Source organism: Bombus pascuorum, chromosome 1 (genome assembly GCF_905332965.1).
Source record: "Bombus pascuorum chromosome 1, iyBomPasc1.1, whole genome shotgun sequence".
In the NCBI taxonomy this organism is placed as follows: domain Eukaryota; kingdom Metazoa; phylum Arthropoda; class Insecta; order Hymenoptera; family Apidae; genus Bombus; species Bombus pascuorum.
Genome location: NC_083488.1, coordinates 15,507,875 through 15,525,432, shown reverse-complemented (window position 1 = coordinate 15,525,432; position 17,558 = coordinate 15,507,875). Strand labels below are relative to the sequence as shown.

Sequence of the window (17,558 nt, the reverse complement as noted above, 5' to 3'; positions counted from 1 at the left end):
TTTTGTATTGTTATATCCATTTAAAACCAAGGGATAAATTAGATTTGCGAAAATGAAAAATAAGAAATAACATTTTTATTTCTTTTTGTAGCAAGAAATATTTATTATATCCATTTAAAACCAAGGGATAAATTAGATTTGCGAAAATGAAAAATAAGAAATAACATTTTTATTTCTTTTTGTAGCAAGAAATATTTATACTTACAAATTTTAATACACACTATATGAGTCCATATATGAAATACTATAATTATTAGTAAATATTTTTAGTTGACTAACAAATACAACTGGTTGAATTCTAAAAGAATATTCAATCGATATCAGATTTTTTAATAAAAAAAATATTATATTATTATATATAAATTAATTTAATATTATATTATTATAGTATTATATATAAATTTTAGTAAAAGCCACTTAGTGGCTTATGAAAATATTTACTCCATTAATATTTACTATTTTAATACATCTTGCATTAATATTTATTTCAATATACTTCTTATTTATATGCAATATCAATATTAATTTTCAATATTAATTTTGTATTTTCTTTCATCATAATTATATCTCTATAAAGCATTATTTCCTATAATATATTGTTGTATATGTATATATATGTACATGTAATCTTACATATATATTGTTCATATGCCATTTTGAATTATAGATGAAAAATGACTATTATAAAAGCGCAAAAAAGTACTAAAAAGTACCATAAAGAATTGCGCTTAAAGGCAGACATTATAACAGTTCTATCAAACTAGACATCTTTTTTTGTGAAAACGTAGAACGATTATAACACCGATTTCATTTGAAATTGTTATCAAGCAGGTGTGACAGAAATAACGTATTGCTTTTCACACTTCGTTCTTATGTGAACAGGTGTCTCGATATCTCGTGATACGTTATCTAGAGGAACTAACAATTCCTGGAAATCTACCTTAAGCCTAGAAGATTCCGATAATAATTAGTTTCGTTTCATAGATAGATTTTTAGCTTTCTACTTCCGGCGTGGTACGAAATGTAGTAAAAGTTGATTGTATTCAATGCATAACTGACAGGAGTATCAAAACTATCGTTGTTACTTATCTTAACGTGACTCATTTATGTACATGATTATGTACAATTGGCAGTGATTGTATGTAAAATACTTTTATTCTTTCAATCCAAACAATTTCATTTTTTTAATTTTTATGAAATATATATATTATTTTGTAATTTAATTATTACATTTAATTGTTTTTGGGCAGCTAATTCGCCATAAATATAAAAGATTTCAACACTCATAAAATAGTTTCAACTATCCAAAATTGACAGAAAATATATGTATGCCATGTATCGTTCACAATATTTGATTTGATCGACTACGAATTAGATAATTCAGTATACATAAAAATTTAATACCGTTTTTAGATTATATACCGTAAAGATTATCGCACTTTATATACGACAATAAATGTTATTCATAACGCGATCATATCGCATTAAATAAATATGAAGCATTAATTCATTGTCGATAAATTTTGATACGCATTTGCGGAAGTAGAATTAACTGTGTTTGACGACTTCCAGAAACGTTTCCAATAAACTAACTACACTTGCCCACGTTATGCAATAGCATATTACAAACCACGGTCCACAATTGGTCAGCTGGTATAATTGTCTTAACCCCATTCGTCAAGGCCAACCATTTGCCTTCGCATAAATGTGGGTTAAAAAGATTGAATGGAACACGTAGGAAGAAGATCGTATAAACTAACTAAAAATTATAAATTCAGGTTATAAATTTTTATTTTTTCTTTGTTTGATAATAATGAATCACTTGGATCGTTGGTGTATCTTTCCTGAAAATTTACATGTGCGTAGAATGTTTAAGCTTAAGAAAAAGGGTTAACAAATTTTATAATTGGAAGATCAAAGGTCAGAGAAAGGAAGGAGTTTAACGCCTTTTTCGAAAAAGTGTCCTATCAAGTCAAGAATTAATTGAATGGAAACACTCAATTGGCTCAATAGGTTATTCGATGAATGAAGAATCTAGGGTCGAATCCCCATCAATTTTAATCTCAATTAAAATATTCAGGTCGTTGATTTATTTCTCCTCCATTCACGCTCTCACACAATCGAAAGAAACCAGAAAACGGCAAGAATGAAAAAAATAATAATTGGTAAATATTCTCACAGGTATTTAATTTATGTACAACGTAAGTCACATCTGACTATCTCCGTGAGATATTTCTTTTTATCACGAATGATTAGATGAACTTTCAAGATAACAAAACTGACCTCTTTATCCATCATTTTTATTATAAGCTTTCAACCGTTCGATTTTTCAAACAGGTGATTCATTTTATGTCTGATTGTTCCATGCAAAGATCAAGAATGAATTTTAACACTTTCACGGCGGGACACTTTGGGTTATTTGTTTCGTTATTGACGAGTACGCGATTTTTTTCGGGTAAAAGTTTCTTATCCTCTCATAAATTTACATTTTTTTTTATATTTTATATTTTGGCATATCTTCCTTCTTCACAACCTTAACAATCAGCAAACCTGTTTTATTTTGCAATAATAATGGTTTAGACACTATCATGATCTCTGATAGCTGCTGTGAAAGTGTTAAGATGTGAAGCTTAGCTACCTATATAACCTTGTCCTACCCTGTTATATGTGATGTGGATAGGAAAAACTGATTAGAGATCGAGGACTTACCTGTCGTTACATCTCAAGGCCGCGTGGCTCGGGCTCCTTGGTGGCTGCGAATTATTGGCAGCGGCTACTGTAAGCTGAGAGCCGCTAATCGACTGCTGGCCCGCTTGTTGCGCACCAGGAGCTACTTGAAGAGGCGTGCTGGGCGCGGATCGTGCTCCTATGGACCCCGCAGACCTGGAAAAATATAGATAAACCAATCAATGCTTCGTTCAGTAGAGAATTTTTATAAGCTGTTCCATTCAGTCACTGCGAAAAAGATCAATAGTCAATTGGCAGGGTATTCATTATTTAATTATTTATTAACATTTCTTCTTTTTTTATATATCCTTCCTTGACCTGATATATTTTTCACTAATTTCCTAAGAATGAATTTTTTAAATTATAATAATGATATCTTATTATATAACGATTAATTTATTAATTCGACGATTAAACTAATTCTTTTAAATTCAAAATATATTCTTTCAAATAAAAAATCTAACAATATTACTATTTAATACTGTAACTACCTTTTAAGACAAATGTTATTAAAACTTACAAGCTATATTTGAGATACATTTAATTACTTCAAAAATATATACTTAAGTTTCTAAGTGTAATGATTAAAGACGACTACAGACGATAGACTGACGTTCATCGCCAATTGCATGTACTTTATTGTATTTCGCCTGCCACTGAACCTCAGAGTGCAAAGAGTTGAAAGTTCATCGGTCATTGACAACCTTCTGCAGTGATTTCATAACAAATTAATCTAACATTAACGCCAGCACAGATAACGTTTTTTCTCAATAATATCATTTTGACCTCTAAACAATGATCGTATAGTAAGTTTTTCTTTCCCCTATTAATCGATTTTATATTTACGCCAAAGGTTGAGAAGTTGAAAGCGGCATTCTAGTCTTTCAACTGTATTCATAAAAATATGAGAAAAATAAATTTTTTTAAATGGAAGAATTAGAAGAAAGATTTTTTCTTACATTGCAGAAATTCTCTCAACATACCTAGCTCTAGTGATCGGGCCAGAAGAGAAACAAAGCTCGATCAATGCGCGTGTTTCGAACTCCATCGTGCAATCCTTCTTTTTCTACCGCTCAGTTACAGCGCAATTATTTCTGTAAGATGAATTCTTCAGGCTCGGGAATCCAGTATCGATATCGATTTTCTACTCTCCCAAAAATCGTAACGAACCGAGGTTCACCTGGATATATATCGAAGAAATTTTCATGAAGCGGCCAGTGATAACGCGCTGCACTTTTTTTTTTCTTTCTGACAACCGTGATACGAACCGGGACAGAGAAAGAAGGGAAAGATTGAAAAGCAAATTCGACGATCACGTTGTGTTTTGTCCTTTCTCAAATGGTTAACAATAGGTTGCGTTGCAGATTTTGAAGCGACAATGATACAACAATTGAGAAAAGACTTTGTACCAAATGTATCAATAAAACGACGAATGAACAAGAACCAAGATATTTTAAACAAAGTATTAATCGATGCACCGACCACGGTAACGAAGTGGAAGTTAAATTTAACGCAACTTTGAAACAGATGTTTCTACACCTGCGAATCAAAGAAATACTATAGTTTCTTATTTATTTGCTCAAAGATCCGGGATCAAAACAAGAACCGAAAGATGGTCAAAGTATTAATATTTCCGAAAGAAACTTCTTAATTTCTAAATCCTTCTAGATTCTAACTCAGCTAATAAGGAACGTCGGATAAAATATCATCGACCAGCGACGATAACAAACTTCTACAGCTACAGAAACGTTACTTTCGATGTATTCAATGTAATCCTCCGTGGAACCGATTGAAATCAGTAGAAACCACGCGGGTATCGATGTTTCTTAAAAATCACTCGAGCCGTGGATCGTAATCTTGCTCCCCAGGAGCTGAAGGCCAGTCGAGCAATGAAAAAGATACTCATATCTTCTAAGAAACGAATATTGTCCTATTTTTTAAATTCTCGACGAATTTCGTCCGTGAATCGAAAATTAAGCAACGATACGATCGCGGAAATTTGTCGACTCTTAGTTGTAACCAATGAAGAATTTAATTTGGATTTTATCGTGGTAACGTAAGGGAAGCTGAAGTCGAAGACGAAAAGTCTGAAGAGCAACGAGTGCACGAGTCCACCACGGACCAGCCGGGAAATCAGACTGACTACAGGGTTGGGAAAGACCAACGTGTAACTCCGATACGTCCTTTTGACCTTTTTAATAATTAATAAACGCACTATAAGCTAGAACTTAGTAATCCATGGTAGGAAGAATCTATACCCTTGTAATGGATGTAATATAGCAAACGTGTATCGCATTGATTGATTCCGTGGTAGGTATGTATACCGGAAGTAGAGGTTTAGACGGAAAGTTCTGAAACTGAACTAACAGCTGTTTAAACGCTGTGTAATTGCGGTGGAAGTTTACAACTTACATCGAGTTACGTGGAACATATTTTTCTTCTGATCTATTGTATCATACACTGTGTCTAGTAATTATAAAACTTCTTGAAAACTTTCGATTTTTGTTTCGTTACAGGGGTTACATAAAATATTTATAACGTACCTTTATTTTTCAATGGAAAACGTTGTACATTTAACAACAAAATATTGAGCAAATTCTTGGAATTTGTTTTTATAATCATAATAAGAATCGAATAGATTTTAATGACGTAAATTGACTACAAAGAAATTACAAATAATATGTTGTGTTCACACAACGTTGCCCCTTAATCTATGAATAGAAAAATTTATATTGAGCAGTAGTTCCTTCAGTTACTTATGGAATTATTTGCATTTCGTTGATAAAATTGGATGTACAAAATATTTGTAATGTGCATCAATTTTAACGAGTTTCTCAAAATCGAAATATAACTGAATTTAACAACTGATCTCATTTGTTTCAGAAGAAACGCTATAGTTGTTCAGCTGTCTCATCGCGGAAGAGGGAAAACGTTTTTCTATTAGCCACTTGACCGTTTCACAGGAAATACATATGTACGAAATGGTTGGCACCGTTCCAAAAGGTCGGCCGTGTTACGCATCAATAAGAGGCGTAACCATGTTTTAAAAGAGAACGTGAATCGTATACCACTATCATACCTTCCTACAAACTTCACGAGACCACCTAAAACCACCTAGTGATAAGGTAATCGATTTAGAAATAATACCGCAATTGTCTGCATTCTGAATCAGGATCAATTCACAATTCTGACATACATATAAAATAGAAAGTTGTAAATTTTGTTTCTTTTCTTTCGTTTTTTTTTTTTTTTTTTTTTTTTTTATACTAATCTCATAAGCGAGACGATCATATATCTGTCAAGCTAAATTGAGCAAATTTTCTGCAATGATAGGAAGCCTTCCGGTAGATCATAATTCACTATCACGAGACCGGTTGTCTTTACTTATTCTAGTTCAACTCATTAGACAGTATAGAGTAGCTCTAGTTTCTAGTAAATTATAGCTTCTATAAATATTATATACGAAACGATATCGTGATCATTTCGATTCCTCGACTATATGTATTCTTTTAAAAAGAATTTTCATTTGCCAGTACAGATATTAATTTTTGAATTTTGATGTGAAAACTAGCCTTGTATGTAACTAATCAGCAATTTACAATTCTTAATTTTTATTTTTTTGGGATACATTTAAGATACGTTTTATATTGATATTATAGATCTTTATTTATAGCAGGACATTAGAGTGAAATAAATGCGATTACAAAGATATCTTTTTGGATATTGAAGTTTAGGAAAGATTTAAATTTACAGTAAAAGATCTTCAAATCTTTTTTCTTATTCGTGTAGAAAATATTCATACTATATCCTAACTTGGAATTAAATCGATCGATGCAATAGACATGAATATCATTGAATGAATAGATTTGAAGTATAAAGTTCACCAATAGAAATATGAACGTACGTATACCCAATTGATGATGACTCGGTCATTAATCATTATCTTATGCCACGTGGATGTCAGACATACGTAAATGCTTCCTAGAAGTTCTATGTTTTTACTATATCTTTGCAATGTCAATAACATAATCTTCTATCGCCATGACGTACTTTGTACATTATTAAAACACGACAGGTGTACATCATTGTGAATACTTCTCGAAGGACATAAACGCTAAAGTAATAGTAGAGCGACTGATAATTATATGATAGTCGCCTGAAGTTATCAGAAGATGACGAGAAACACAGTTTATCACGAAATATAACGCGGCTATAATAAATTATAAATTCAAAAAAGTATTGCTTTCAACGATAAGATAAATGAATCAATTATTCAATTAATTCACTGTGCATAAATGACTTCGTTCAAGATTGGGGAAAAATGACATTTATGCTAATGCAAAATTCTTTTCAAAGGAACGATATTAAAAACTAGTCTTTTTATACCTACGCAAATGTTTTAAATATTTTATGACGTTCCTTGTATGATCTTCCACTAACCTTTATAAAAGATTACACGTTGAATTGTATTCTATCGAGCAATTTTCATTGTATTTAAAGAAAATTTAATTAGTGACGAAGTTTGTAACATAAATTTATAATAATGATCTTACACCTGTTTTGATTGTTTAAATGAAATAAAACAGAAATTTTTATTCAAGCCTGCTATTTTTTCGTGTTCCTATGATCTAGCATGAATATTATATATACCAGATATTATTAAAATATAGCGTTTAAATGTTCAGTTTTAACATATTATTTTAATTTTACTTTTACTTTAGACCTATATCCTATTGCAAGGAGGACTTTGGATTCTTATTTCTAATTTCTTATACATTGATTTATTTCTACACCGATCTCTTAGCTACTATATATATTACTATATATTACTATCTTATTGCGTTATGTTATAGAGTATTAATATTCAATATATTTAAATTTTACTTTCTTTTTGTATATTCGAATACTGACTTTCCCATTAGGTAACTACCCGCTTCCTCCGTGATTTTTAAAAGCGACTAATAAACCCAAGGACTGTTTTGAGTACCAGCCACAAACAAAAAATACTTACAGGATTGAAGATTCCGTTAAAAAGATTCTGTTTATGGTGGTTCCTTAGGTTTATTGAGAATCAGTAATTGTGCATGGGCCTTTGACGATCAAATTATGAAGGACCATCTCACGCGACGTAACAAATACAGTGTTCAAAAATTTGCGAAGAAAATATATGAAGAGAAAAGAAGCAACGTGAACGACGGGGTCGAAAGAAAATGATATTCATTTTAAATATTTTCCCAAGAAAAACAGATTTATACAAGAAAATATCGTTGTAATGTATAAAATACTAAACGTAACACGAATAGCAAAAAGTATAAATTACATATTCTGCATGCTACTGTAAAAGGGTTACACGAATACGTGTCCGCTTGAAATAGATTCACTTAATTACAGGTGGAAAGAGAAATATAAATAGAAAAAGAGGGACATAAATGGGGATCTCGGTTTCGAAATTCAACTTTCGAAGTCAATCAGATACAAACCGGTGGCACACACGTGTAATTATGTAAATCTAATTGTATACGTTTCCTCCAACTTATTCATTTTGCATGTTTTCGCCACAGATGTACATCCGATGGCTCGATTGCACGACTGTTATTCGTGTTCAACGACCGCTATACGAGGAACATCGTGAAAAACCCAGGATATCGCGTGCTCGTCAACTTTTCTTAACCGATCCCAGACAATTTACTCTAAAATTAAACGTATTCAATTTTCAATGATTTTCATTGTTCTACGGTAGTGAGACGTTGCAGTTGCTATGCAAGTGATGAACAACATACGTGGTCTATCTTCAGTTAAAGTAGATAAGAACGAATAGAGCACAAATTCTTGAAAATTGTTAAATCATATTTAAACACGTTAAGTGCATACAGTAGAACCACTAGACTGAGGATATTTATACACAGTCACATTTTCTAAATATTATAACGTGTATTATATTTTAGATATCTCACACATTCTTTTGCATTTTGTTTATTGTTGTACCTACAAATTTCTTACAAATGCATACAAATCACTTAATTAATGTATGTATTTGAATTAAAGAAACTCATAAAATTTGAACTACTTGTAATATTACAACAATGCATAATAAAAAATCTGTGTTATTAGGCTCTTATTAATCTATGTTATATACGCTCACAAAATACGAAAATATCATTCAATTTAAAAATATTCATAGTTGCATCATTAACGAAACCTATGACAGATTAAATTAATTAATTTATTTGTATTACGTGTGAAAAATAAAAATAAATGTGCTTTTCTGTTTCTCTCAACTTTCGAAACTTATTATTTGTGGAAAATAAAGTACCGATTGCTTGAAACATGAATGTCTAGCTTGCTGTTTAAATTTTTTACTCCTGCTAAGATAAATTGCATAAAACTGCATTTCTTTCGAATATATCTACATAGGCACCTGAGTTCATCGATTACCACGGTTACTTTCGTTCGATACTGTATGCGAATTCACTGCTGGTTTCAGTGGTAGCTTTCGTTGAATGCTATGTAGTTCATTGACCTCAAACATACTCTACAGGGCTTAGATTAGGTTAACGCAGAATGCGAATTGATAGTTTAGATTTCGTAGACTGCACCCTAAGTACAATTTGTAGCACAAAAAATATTACTTTAATGAATTCAGGTGTATAGCTTGTAAACAAAGCATAAAATACATTTTAATTAAGATTGTGTTTCAGAGATAAAAAATTATCATTGCATTTGCAATAGTTTTAACATATTCGATAAAATATTTTTTCACTGAAATAGTGCATCATCAAACGCGTTTTGAAAGCTCAACGTACGAATGTCATGATAATAAAATGTAATTATTATTTATTGACGCATAATTTTTTAACTGTAGTGTATAGTAGAACAAAAGATAGCGTATAGTACACGGTAGAAGAATTAATTTAAAAAATTGTTGAAAAAGATGAAAAATTTTCTAAAGTACGAAGCACGATATTTAAAAAATCGGTAAAAATCACTAACACGAGAAATCTTTGAATTTATTCGATAATGATATATTTCTTTAAATTTTTCTTTGAAATTGCCTTCAGTATCTCGAATTTCCGAAAGAAGCCAATGCATCAAGTTGACTGTATGAAATACGGTCGTCTATTTCCATATGTACATACGGATTCGCATGTGCACATTTTCTCGCGACCCTCGCCAAGTAATGAACGTACCGCCCGATACAAAATGCAATTCATCGTGCTTTATTCGAGTGATGTGTTGTCGTCTCGTAGCGACATCATCTGAAAACAGATCGTGCATAACGTCGCGTCGCGACAAGATGCCCGCGAATGATAGGCAGATCGATCCGAACACGATTCGACTGTCCTCTGGATTAAATAGTAAACGACACGTTGCGAAATATTCCTCTTTATCTTTTGTTTCACGAGTTGCCTTTGACTGATGTTGCTGTCGCAGCGTTACATTGTTCCCAAAGCAGTTTTGCAAGAATTTTTATATAACTTTAAGTACTGAGATATTTAATTACTAAATCAAAATATTCTATTTTCATAATTTTAGGTATTGCACTGTATCGTATTCTATTCGTTTTTATTTTATTTTATTCGTTTATTGTATCTAAATTATGCCTATTACAATTTTTTTGCGTATACGTGCCCTTATTACATTTTGTTTCTGTCTTAATTTATTCCTGAAACCTAAATTTTACTTCCCTATGTATCGAAATACAGTGCTGGACAAAAGTATTGGCACAGCATGATTGTTATGATAGAAATGCTTATAACTACTAAACAAATTGATTTAAACAAAAAACTTTTTGACGTATTTATTTATTATCTATTCTAGTTTATTACATAACAAGAGCAACAATATAAATAAAATAATACGCAAAATAATAACAAAAATATATTTTTTGAACATTTTATGGGTGGACAAAACTATTGGCACAGTAGAATATTTACGCTTATAACTAATTACATAATAAACTTCTAATATTTTGTTGGCAGTCCTTTTCTTTTAAGGACTTCCTTTAATCTTCTGGGCATCGAGTGGACTAATTTTTTAGTGAATTCAGGTACAATATTGCTCCATTCCTGCAGAAGAACTTTCTTCAGTTCAGACTTGCTTGTGATATTATGTTTCCTAATTCTTTTTTCCAATTCGTTCCACACGTGCTCAATGGGATTCATATCGGGACTTTGAGGTGGTGTGTTTAATGTGTGGGCAGTATTATATATTATCCACTGACGAACAATATACGCCATATGTTTAGGATCTCGATCCTGCTGAAAATAGAAATCCCTGGGGAGGTTTAATTTTTGAGTACTTTTCAAAAGATTTTGCTTGAGTATATTTAAATATACATATTTATCCATTATCTCATCAATGAATATAAGTTCTCCTACACCCGATGATGCCATACATCCCCACACCATTAAACCACCACCCCCATGTTTCATGGTGGCTTGCAGATTCAGTTCGTCCATCTCTGTGTTGGGTTTTCGCCATACTAATATTCTGCCGTCAGATTTAAAAATATTAAACTTACTTTCATCTGAAAACATGATCTTTTCCCAAAAATCAGTATCTTTCGTAACAAACTCTTTCGCGAATTCCACTCTTTTCTTTTGGTTTATTTTACTGATGTAGGGCTTTCTTCGTGCTGCACGGGCAGAATAACCGGCATCCTTCAATACCCTACGTACAGTTTTGGTACTTACTTCTTTTTCACACTCAGCTTTTAACATCGAAGCAATTTCAGTCGAATTAGTTTTTGGATCCTTCTTTACAATATTTACGATTTTCCTTTTTTCTCGAATTGTTACCTTAGAAGGGCGACCACTCCTAATTTGATTCTCTAGATTTTCTTCACTTTTAAAGCGTTTTATGACTGAACGCACAGTAAAACGACTTCTGTTTATGATTTGTGCAATTTCGTTGTAAGATTTATTCATCTTATATAAATTTAATATTATTTTTCTTTCTTCAATTGTGGTTTCTTTCGTTTTTCTAGACATTATTACTCTTTCTTGGTTAATAACTGGAGACTTCAGTTATTAAACAACAAAAAACCAAGAAAGAGTAATAATGTCTAGAAAAACGAAAGAAAGGAAGTCCTTAAAAGAAAAGGACTGCCAACAAAATATTAGAAGTTTATTATGTAATTAGTTATAAGCGTAAATATTCTACTGTGCCAATAGTTTTGTCCACCCATAAAATGTTCAAAAAATATATTTTTGTTATTATTTTGCGTATTATTTTATTTATATTGTTGCTCTTGTTATGTAATAAACTAGAATAGATAATAAATAAATACGTCAAAAAGTTTTTTGTTTAAATCAATTTGTTTAGTAGTTATAAGCATTTCTATCATAACAATCATGCTGTGCCAATACTTTTGTCCAGCACTGTATGTCTAATTTATTATACAGATTACTATATATCTTTTATGTGTTAGTCTTTGGTGTTTCGATCCTGTTCGTTCTTTAGTTTTTCTATTTCTTTATTTCAAGTACAGTAAAAATACTACAATAAACTTTTTTTAATTACTAAATAATAACTATATAAAAATTAGGAAGATTTATTTTCGTTAGTTCCAGATACCAAAGTATTACGATTATTTTTACTAATTTTTGCATCATTATCTCTGCACAAATACAAAATTTCGATCCTGTTCGTTCTTCTTTAGTTTTTCTATTTCTTTATTTCAAGTACAGTAAAAATACTACAATAAACTGTTTTTAATTACCAAATAATAACTATATAAAAATTAGGAAGATTTATTTTCGTTAGTTCCAGATACCAAAGTATTACGATTATTTTTACTAACTTTTGCATCATTATCTCTGCATAAATACAAAATTTCGATCGATTAATCACTTGCTCTTAGTAAATTGGACCAATTATATTATTTATTTAATTATATAATTGGACCAATAACCAGGTTTTTTTATATAAAACCATAACGAATCGTAACATTTATGAACGAGAATATATAGTACATTCGTGTAACATACACCTGAGGAGTTCCACTTAACATCGATTGTTAAAAACAATCTTTACGAACAACTTGATATAAACGCGTCTCGAATTGTGATCGCGAACGATCTTATTCAGGGACGCGAATCTTCTGCTAATTAATTATTCTCGGTCACGTGCGAGGAAACAGGTTCGTCTAGGTGTACATTGAAACGGTGACAGGACTGAAGAGACATGCATCATTTGCATTCATCCCCGTTCAATGCGACGCTCACGACTGATTGTGAGCAATGATACTTCACGCTTATCTGAACGATGATTAAACGAGCTTATGTACGAAGGGTGCTAGTCTGGGATCTTTCGATGATTTTTGACTGACTTTTCAGACACGTGCAGGATCGAGGATCTTGCATATATCATGTGTGAGAGTATTAATTAAATTAATAATGACATTATTTACAAATGTAGACTAGCTAACTTCTTATGCGAAAGTAAATCGAAATTATGAAATACGTAAATCATTTTTCTACGAAGCTTCTTTTTCGAGACGACCTACTTTAAAACTTCGTGTAAATGTACGTTTAAGTTTTAATTCGATTTTATTTATGCAATTCTGAATATGAATATGGTTCAGTGTATTATTGGATTATTATAATCGATAATTAAATTGAAACGTTCCGATACTTTCAAAAATTACAATTTTAAGAATCGTGATATTTTACTTTAACGTAATTTTGAGAAATTTGTATGAGACAAAGGAAACAACACGTTTGAAAAACTTCTTATTTCAGTTCTTAATGTTAAGGAATAAAATTCTTCACACAGTTTAATGTAAATTGACCCAGCATTTAGTATTTTACTGTTAAATAGTGTAATTTTAATTTAATAAAATCTTCAAATTAAGACATTTTCAAGAAATTATACAACTTCTACGCATCTTAACAACAATGATTTTTAAAAATCGATAATCTCGATACAGAAGCTGCGTACAGAAAAGAAATATATTTTACAATTTCGGTTTATTCTTGGATAGGCAATTAGCGTGTTTCATTGCGCTATTACGATGAACACAACCGCATAATTTACACGCGGAAGAAGAACGGAAACAATTGAATTTGGGCGATGAAACAAGGGGACCAACTGTTATCGTGAAAACTGACTTACAGGTCGTATTTATTCGTCGGCACGTCGTTTTATACGGCTGACGTCTTCGCTGAGAGATTAAAAAGTCCCGGTGAGTTTTCAACGTAGATGTGCGACGCGTATCTCTTCTGCCTGTTTCTCATTTGCATTCCGAGGTCAGCGAATCGATCGCAAACACTGAAGAAAAAGGAGCGAAAATGTATTCGACACCGATTCGTCGATTGTCTCGAAGAAAGCTGTCGAACGCGTCGATTATGCACGCTTTGTCTTCCCATTGGGTTCGTCTTATCTCGAGCAGCTTATCTGCGAACCCCTGGAACCGACATTTTTTTTTTTTTTTTTTTCATACTTTTTAAATCGATAACGATCGAGAATTAAAGGTTTTCGACCAAGTCCTGTAAAATTCCATCGTTTTACGTAAATTTCGTTCACTCTTGCGCCATTATTTTTGTCAAAATCCTAAATTCCTTCTTGTTATTCGTGAGATATTTCATTCGCCTGTTTGTGATACTTTATGCTAAGAATTTTTTATTTATCTACGGATAGATCTAAACGAATTTGCAATACTTTGCGATGTTAAATAAGAATCAGTTTCTGTTTGTTCATGACTTCGCACATTTTTTTTTTTTTTTCTTTTTTTGCACTATTATAACGTCAATCTTTTGGATAGAAAAATAAATTTTGAAAAAAAAAAAAAAAAAAACAATATCTAAGTAAAAAGATTACATCAAACTTCACCTTTAAACTCATAAATTCATAGAAATTTGAGATCTAGCAAAGTGGTAGGTATAGTTATATTTTGCGGTCTAAATTTTTATTGCAACGTTCAATAGAAATAAAAATTAAATTATTTATGGATTGTTTATAAATTATTTATTTACCGTTTCGTTTATTCAATGATACTCTTGAATGTGAATTATTATTTATGAAAAATTGTGTAATTATGTAAATAACCACATGTTAAACCACCTGTTTATCATATTTTACCATATCATTTTAGAAACAGGAATGAATTTTCACGCTGATCTTTGTTCAAACTTTATTATGTATTCTAAATGTTTTATGTACCTTTCAACATCGAATACATGTGTTCCGCCTTCTTGTTCTTACCTCGACGATGATTTCAAAGATTAAAGGTTTTAGTTATGCTAGGTTAAGAAATATCGCTTGTTCTTTTCTATAACACCACGAAATAGCTGATTGAGTAATAAAATTTACGACTATCATTCGTCGATACGTTACGTATATCTTACAATTATGTGATTTTGAAAAACTGTTCCAATATTCACAACGCTTTTATTACGCTCGTAAAATTTATTACTTGTCATGTAAGAGTTAAGGAACACCAAATGAAATCTTTAAACTAATAATATTTACTTTTAGCTAACAACGTAAGGTTTAATCTTAAATTAGTTGCTACCACTTGCGAGGAGTATCAATTTAACATAATTCACTTGAAGTACTTACCTATACTACCGTACGAATTCTCGACAATTAAATGCCATATTGACTTTATCGTAATCTTACGAAAATAAACTTCCTTTTTCAATCGAGTTTTTCAATCTCTGTTATCAAACAAAGATTTTGATAAATCATAAAATAATATTTAATAAATCATGAAATTTCAGACGTTTATTTCGAATAGAAATTAAATAAACCATGATTTCTGTTACTTCAACATTTTTATATTTACCACAAATTCAGTAGTAGCGAAATTTTCTTCGCAAGCTAACGTTGGAACTAGCAACAACTTGTTAAAATAATAGATTTTACCTTTCCTGTTTTTACAAATATGAATCAATTACATAAATCAATACATATACATTATGCACATAAATACAGTTATGATACTTATCGCAATATCTAGCTAACAGAACAAGCCTCCGTTTACTGTCTAGTTTTCAATTCTTTAATTGTGTTCATAAAAACGAAAATTTGCATGAACAATCGCAGAATTCTAATAATTGCGTATAATTTACGTAATATATGTATCTATTTATTATCATTATATTATCATTTTAACTGTATTTATTTATTTATGGGTATAGATATTCAGGAACGCATGGTACATACAAGATCAAGCATTAATATAGATGATTCGTCAATTAGAATTACAGAAATTATATCAGACTATTTCAATGAATCTATGATCCATCCAAAGTAAAAGCTTCAAAAAACATTGTCTGATAATCAGCACGATAAGGACTTTGACGTTCACAAAGTTAAGCCTTCATAGCCGACCAGTTTAAAAGGTATTTCCCAGAATGAATCAGCGACAGCCATAGGGATTCTTGATAGATAAACGTATGATGTAAAACAAATATTTGATGTCGACCTTTAGGTGATCGTTGAATAAGCTCGAATGAATCATTGATCTGCATCTTAAAGTAGGATTACTCATCTTCGATAAATGAAAATAAAGGAAGCACTTCACATGATAGCTCTAATTTTAATTATAGGCATTTCTCTATATATTATCGCTCATAAGTGCTATAGGTTAAATAACAGATTAACGATTGAATATAATATTAATTATCTTTTTATAGAAAAACTAAAAAGATTGAATTTCAATAAAATTCATGCAAGTATCTAATTATTTCAATATTACCTGTAGCACTTGTGCAACGATCTTTCTACAAAGGGATCTCTTTTATTTGATTTATAGCTTAGGAAACTTGAAGAAATACAATTTTTTAAATAATCGAGTCCTTTTATAAAGCTTGTCAGATGCGTACAGTAATTCGCGATAGAAGTGAAATAATAATCGAAAAATAATTTTTAAAAACCAATTTTATCGCATTACAATATATGCAAAATAATAACGAAGACTCGAATAATTGTAATTAAGGTATATACTAAAAGAATCAAAAATATAGCATCAGAATACGTTAGAGAATAGTCGATATGCGACAGATGCAAGATATAGTGGCGCAGTTGTTTTAATTATACTATTACGCAATAAATTGTCGGTAGTTTAGTGTTAAAAGAAAAAAAGACAAATATGCATAAACACTTTTTGCACTTACTGTACGTAGATCTAGCACGTGCGGATACTCGACCTCTATACACTATACGCGGCTCGATATTTCAAGTTGAAATTCCGACGAGTGCTATTTTCCGTTCCTGTTCCCAAAAGGTTAGACCTCTTCCTAAATACCCTTTCTCAAAACTCTGACAAACGTATTAGGTTGTCCGAAAAGTTTCTTTTGTTTCATAAGATGATAATAAACGAACAACAATTTCTGTCTTATATTATTTTATTGAATTAGGTATGATCTATTTCGTTATATTTCTATTATTATGTTCGTGCATAATTCAATAAACTAATATAAAACAAAAAACTGTGCGTCTATTATTTCCTTATAAAACGAAAGAAAATTTTCCCTCGCCTAACGATTTAATTATCAACACGATTAATTTTTGATTAATTGATGGCCTAACTGTTAGGTATATACCATTAGGTGGTACGTGTACTTAGGTGAAACTTGTCACGTGTAAAGTTGATGCATATTTCAAGGTGGCTATAAAAACACAATTTCCTTGATTATGTTTGCTGGAGTAGATACTTACCTAAGGTTTGATATAGAAATATTAAATTAGTAATTAAAAGCTAGCTTTTTGCTTTTAAGGAAATTGGGAATTTCTTAAGTTTGATTAGAAGAATCGCTCATATAAAATGAGATATTACTTTTACGATTAATTATTACCTTTTATTATTACTGTGTCATGCCAATTAT

General features: G+C 30.9%; 1 protein-coding gene across 4 annotated transcripts in view; it reads right to left on the bottom strand.

Annotated features, from left to right (window-relative positions):
• LOC132906220 (GRAM domain-containing protein 2B-like) overlaps positions 1–17,558 on the bottom strand; it is a 75,997-nt gene that overhangs the window by 8,321 nt on the left and 50,118 nt on the right. For all 4 annotated transcript variants that reach the window (XM_060958208.1, XM_060958228.1, XM_060958218.1 and 1 more), the window contains one exon: positions 2,710–2,883. In XM_060958208.1, coding sequence (XP_060814191.1) covers positions 2,710–2,883 — 174 coding nt within the window. The remainder of the gene's footprint in view (positions 1–2,709; positions 2,884–17,558) is intronic.